Genomic DNA, 6,000 nt, shown 5'->3' on the forward strand with positions numbered 1-6,000 from the left:
GCAGTGTCAGCCCAAAAAGCATACAGAATATGAAAAAGAGTGAGAGAGGATGCTAAGAACAGAAGATATCAGTACATAAGCACAGTATTGTATTATTGGGAATTTTAGGTATGTAAATATTTGTTACACTGCTTCAAGAGGACACAGAGAAAAGTTTTATCCACACTTTACTGATATTAAAAAAAAATTGTTTTTTTCTTTTTTTAGCTTTTGCTGCAACTTAAGTGCCCTAGATTGTTTTTTCTGCTTTTTTTTCTGAATGAAACTTCTAGCACAATTTCATTAGTCTTAACACTTTAAATTGTTCTTTCAAGCCTACATTTTATCATTAGTTGTTTTAATCTCAATTTAAATGAAATAAACACCTGAAAATTTTATGTTTTCATAATTTTTCATTAAGTGGATTTTGAATTTTTTCAGAACCTGCCTTGCAGTTGAATGTTTCATTATCTAATTACCCTTCCTAGCCATTATATTTCAGTATTATTTACAAGAGTAATGTGAAATTTTTTTAGTTAAACCATAAAAAATAATCAGCCTTCTGAACTATGTATTGATGGAATGGAAAATACATATTCTTTATTGGCTAGCAGAGAAAATAAACTAAGCTGTGCAAATCATGATAAATAAGAGATGCCTTCTTTTCATCAAAAACTCAAAACCCATAAATGTTAAGTCAGACATAAAGTATTCATTTATTGCTTGGGGAAGAACAGTCAATGCAACAGGACACACAAATTGTAAGATGCCCCAGAGCTTGAAAAATCCTCACATTTACCATATACATATCTATCCCATGTTGCAATTAAATTAGTTTCAGTAAAGAAATCCTGTATAATATTGAAATTGAAATTAAATGCAAGTGACTAAAGTAGAATAGTTATTTCTTGGAAATGTGATGGAAAAAATATTAGTACATAGAACAAATAGTATTTACAGACACATGAAATTAAATGTATTAATAAACATGAGCATACTACTAACAGCTTTTTAGATATTTCATGCACAATTAAATTTATTTACCTTAAGTTTATGAATTGGTTAACCTACTTCTGATAAATACCAGGATTCACAATTTGATCTATAGCGCCCAGCAAAATTAGCTACTTTCTTTAAAACAGCAGAAATCAAGATTATTTTAAAAGACGGGAAAACAATAATACACATTGGTCAAAACAAAGCCTTTACATTTAGTATTTTCTATACTACTATTAATGTGGCTAAATGGAAGGCAACACAGTATAAAGCCCCTCTATTCATCTAAACTAACGCATGCTGAATTCATGAAAAGCCACAGACCTCCATATTCTTCTCTATGGGAAGTGTTGACATCAGTGCTGGTTTCTAATCCTTTAAAAAATGGGAGATCTGAAATCTAGATGTCTGGACCTGGAGCAGGTCTCTTAGGAAAGATGTGCTTCTTACTGCGGCAAACAGTTCGGATGCTCTTCTCCCAGTAGGACCATTCTTCTTTGATTATCACCATTAAAAACACCTCTTTTTGCTTGTATGCCTTTGCTATAAGTCTTACAGTTTGCCATTAACTTTTACCTATTTCTATCCTTTCTCATCTAGTTTATGTCTGGAGGGGCACAGTTTATCCAGGCTTTCCTGTTTTGCTTCACCCTGTTTTGCAACATGTTGTCTTCTGTCTTGTCTGCAGACCTATCCCAGGAGATGTTGTCCAGTTTGTTACTCCTGCTGTTTTAGAAACTGCCCACCCCCCATCTCCTTTGTGGCTACTCAGTGGGGTTTTGGCTTTTTGTAGTTTTCCATAGAGTCAAAGAATGGCTGGGGTTGAAGTGACTTCTGGAGATGAGAATCACTCTTGTAAAGTAGGTTCACTTATAGCAGTTTGAACAAGATCACTTCCAGGCAGGTTTTTTGACAGAAAGAGCCCCCACAACCTCTCTGGATGGCCTGGTCCCCTGCTCTCTCACCCTTGAAATAAGAAAGTTTGTCCTCATACTCAGATGGAACTTGATGTGTTTCAGCTTCCTGCCCTAGGGCTTTTCTTTCTTACACTTGTTTTAGAACTTTCAGTGTTTGTTTTATCTATATTTTGTATCATGTCTCTTAGCTCCTAAAGGAGCAGTTCCCTTATAGACAGAAAGGATCAATAGCTGTGGTAGTAGCATGTTGATCCAGCTGCTGTATTTGTATTTCTTTGCTGTTACAATATTGAGTCTTTTACACCTCTAAAGCCTATCAATGCTAGACTTAAGAAATCTTCAGCCCTTCCTACTCTTCTCTCCAAGCTTTTTCAGTACTATTAGTCCTCTCTCTTCTCCTCTCAGATCTTTTTCTATATCTCACATATCTGTTCTAGAACTGGGTTGTGTTTTCACTCACATGTGCTCAGCATTGCCTTACTTCCCCCTTCAGCCCTGTGCAATTCTTCTCTCCATGAAGTTGTTCTTGCCAGCTTTTCCCTGTCATTAATCCCTTCACCCTCCAGCACCAGACAGTTGCCGTCTGTTTTGCCTTGCTTTCTATGTTTTGCCTAACGAGCTTGTCAGCTTTTTGCAGCAGTGAACATCTTTATACTTACACAGTCTTTTAAGCTTGTGGCACTTACTTGTATTTATGTTTTGTAATGATTAATTGATTAATGCCATGAGTGGAAAAACTGGGGAAATTACTACAACATGTATGCTAGTGCACACTGCATATCTAGGAGTTGAAAGACCTACCAGGCAAAGCTAGAGGCAGTAGTTCTATTTAGTAGTTCCTAGCTTGAGTGTTTGTACAGTCAGTCCATAGTCTTGCACAAGTCTCTGTCTCTCTGGGTTCCCACTTCCCAGTCTTTGTGATTTGTAAAGTACTTAGAAAGGTGTGACACACCATATATATATTTACATTTTAAAAAATAAAAGTTTCTTTCCAGGTGTAAAGAAACAGCAATATCATTGGAAACTTCTTAATTTATTAAAATGCTAAGAATTTAGAGTCTGCAACCCTACAGAGCCTTGCCAATCGCTCTATACTCTCCCAACTCTGGGGCCACTTCAGCAGTAAAAGAAGATGGTTTTAAATAAACCTGAAACATCCCCTGAGAGAGATTTTTCACTTCAAGTAGTAGGAGCAGATGCAGAACTTGATTAAAGAGAACAGATGTTTGAAGAGCGTTTTTCTTTTTAATTTTTTTTAATAGGCAAATTTAAGTTTCAATCACTTATGTTTTATTTGATAACTTTCATGCTTGCTTAGTAATTACTAAATGGAATATAAAAACTTAAGAGATTATTACACAAATGTCAAATGACTTTTCAAATTAATGTTTTGAAGTCCTTGTTTATTATTCTTTTCAAATAATTTCGGTGCTATGTTTTATACGCATTTTCAGCATTTAATCATGTTTTCTTTCTTTTCAGCTTCTTAATTAAATGAATTCAGGTGGGATTCACTTAGAGCTGCTTACCATGAAGATAAGCTCCAACTGCTATTTTCAGCTTACCAATGTTACATGTATTCAAGAATCTTTTGTTGGTTCATCTGTTTTTGTGATAATTTATATAGTATGGTGATAGAGAAATGAATGCAGTTTTATGCAATGAAAGCATAATTTATAGAAACATATAGTAAATATCTCATTGGGAAGTGCTAAAATGTTATGAATATAGTGTGCTCAAGAATTTAAATAAATTCCAGTATAATGGGCTTCTGTTTAAGTCTTCCTTATTAACTGTACTTACATGGATCCAAAGGGTATTTCTGAGATTTTTCACCTGAAGTTTGTTTTGAGATGTGTTTTTGAACTGAACAAAATAACATCAGATCTTTAGCTACAATTAAGAGATACACCCTGTTGGAAACTATTATTTAATGACTTCATCTTACCCTCACTTTGCTTTGTAACAGAGTATTCGTATAGAGTCTCTGATCCCCTCTGACATGCTGAGCCATTAACATAAAATTCTATTCTCTACATTTTCATCCTGGAGTTCTCTTCCTGACTCAGCAGTGTGTAGAATACATACATTACAAGTTCATCTCTCTCTTATGCCAAAGGATGCAATTCATAATGAAATTCATTGTGGAATCTTGAAGGCAAGAAGGCTTACAGCAGTCAGAATTCAGATCCTTTTAAGCTGAGTCTGTGGTGACAAAATGGGAGGGTGGGGAGCAACAATATTTTATAACCTAAAACATGCTTATTTTCTGAAGTAGCAACAGGAGGAAGGTATTATCCTGAATGATGCTTGTAACACAGTACAGGTGAGTCTTTTGGAACTGGGGTTACAGCAGTTGCCAGTTTTATGTGTCCACTGAGCTCTGTGAAAAGCCTATATAGGAATTAATAATGCCATTTAAAAATGCCATTTTTTAGCAGTTCTCATCTCATATTCTGTGAATTACTCATAAATCCTTGCATACACCTCCATAGTATATTTTCAGTGGCTCAGGAAGCATCATCACGAGATATTCTACCTCACTCCTACTTCTTTTCCTCCCTACTGGCTGTTTTGCAACTGGAACTTTTTCAAGTACCAATTCACTATCAGTAGCATTAGGAATTTCTTCATTCATAAGATAAAAATGCCTCTAAATATGAGGATAAGATTGACTAGACTTCACAAATTTACTTTGTCTTATGTTTTTACCTATTTCTTCTCCAGAAATAGGAACTGGTATGTTAAGAACTGGGAAACATTTCTGGACAAGCAAAAAAAAAAAAAAGAAAAAGGGAAGACAGCTTATATCTTACACAAAACCAGAGCAAGACCTACTTGTTACCCTAGTGAAAACACTAGAAGGTTGTAGAGCAATATTTGAATTAGAAACTGAGTAAAATCTGAAACTCAAAACACCTGGTTCACTGACTGATGTGGACTCTGAAGGGGGTTGGTGGCTTTTCAGAGATGCTTCAGCTGTTATTCAGGAAGGCAGATAAGCTTGCCCATGATTCCAGTTGATGGCACATGCCAGTGAAAAGAAGCCAGGACAGAATTTGCAAGATCTTTAGGTCAGTGGTAAAGGCTTGAGAAGGGGATGGAAAAATTAAGATGTATGGTATTGAACAACAGCCCTGGTATAACAAGCACTCAAAGCCCTGGTAGGAAAATTAATAAATCACTAGGACAGTTATCAGGCTAATGACTTAAGGATGGCACAGCTGGATCTGCAGGTGACAAAGTGGGGCTGTATGGGAAAGATTACACAGAGTGCGACAGCACAGACATCTTACAGGAAAAACAAGAAGCAGAGCAGTAAGTTTCCATGGTTGGAAGTTGTATTCTTAAAAAAAGAATTAGAATTGTGCTACTTGATCAAGATGACAAGTGACTTGAAAGTGAAAGAAGAAAAACTGCAAGTTTCAGACAGGAAGTAATAGTGAGAGATCTTAAGACTTAATGAAACTAAATATTTCAGCTTATGATGAGGTAAAGCATTACAGTGACACATGACTGCCTGCTGGAACAACTAATAGATCTTAAATAGTACTCAAATCAAAAGCAGCAGCTTAAGTCGTGCATGGGTGCTTAACATACTATGTAAGAGGTATTCATGGGATAGCTACTCTGTAACAAGAACCAGGGTATAGTAGGGTACATGTTGCAAGGCAGGACAAAGTGAAATCTGAAATAAGTTGGAGTATATTAGAAATAAAGGCAGCTAATAATGCAAACAAACCTACCCCCCTCATACAACAACAAACAATAAGCAAAAAGTGAGACACCTACAAACAGCCTGGTGGCTGTTTAGTACTTCATTAGAAGCATAGATAAAATATGTGCCACAATTCAAAAAGAGATAAAAAACACAGCAGCACAAAAATCAAGTGTGAAAACAACAGGTTAAAAAAAAATCATCTCAAATGACGTTCATCATGCTAGCACAGGCTTCTTAAAATACAGGGAATTAAAGGGAAGCACGGAACTAGTCAGAGTTGAAGACAAAGGTAGAAGAAGGGGCTCCCATTGATAAAGACTGCGACAGAAAAGCCAAATTCTCTGCAGCAGCTAGGCCAGAAGATTTAGGTCAACATGGTCTGGCACA

At 35.9% G+C, this 6,000-nt stretch overlaps 1 protein-coding gene across 1 annotated transcript in view; it reads left to right on the forward strand.

The window, feature by feature from the left end:
* TUSC3 (tumor suppressor candidate 3) overlaps positions 1-3,527 on the forward strand; it is a gene marked incomplete at its 5' end in the record, with an annotated part of 108,371 nt that extends 104,844 nt beyond the window's left edge. Inside the window, one exon of the mRNA XM_084204415.1 lies at positions 3,375-3,527. Within this exon, the coding sequence (XP_084060541.1) occupies positions 3,375-3,390 (16 nt within the window). The 3' untranslated portion in view covers positions 3,391-3,527. The remainder of the gene's footprint in view (positions 1-3,374) is intronic.
* Positions 3,528-6,000: the final 2,473 nt, after the last annotated feature.

The sequence above is a fragment of the Fringilla coelebs genome (assembly GCF_963513975.1).
Source record: "Fringilla coelebs genome assembly, chromosome: 4".
NCBI classification, from domain to species: Eukaryota; Metazoa; Chordata; class Aves; order Passeriformes; family Fringillidae; genus Fringilla; species Fringilla coelebs.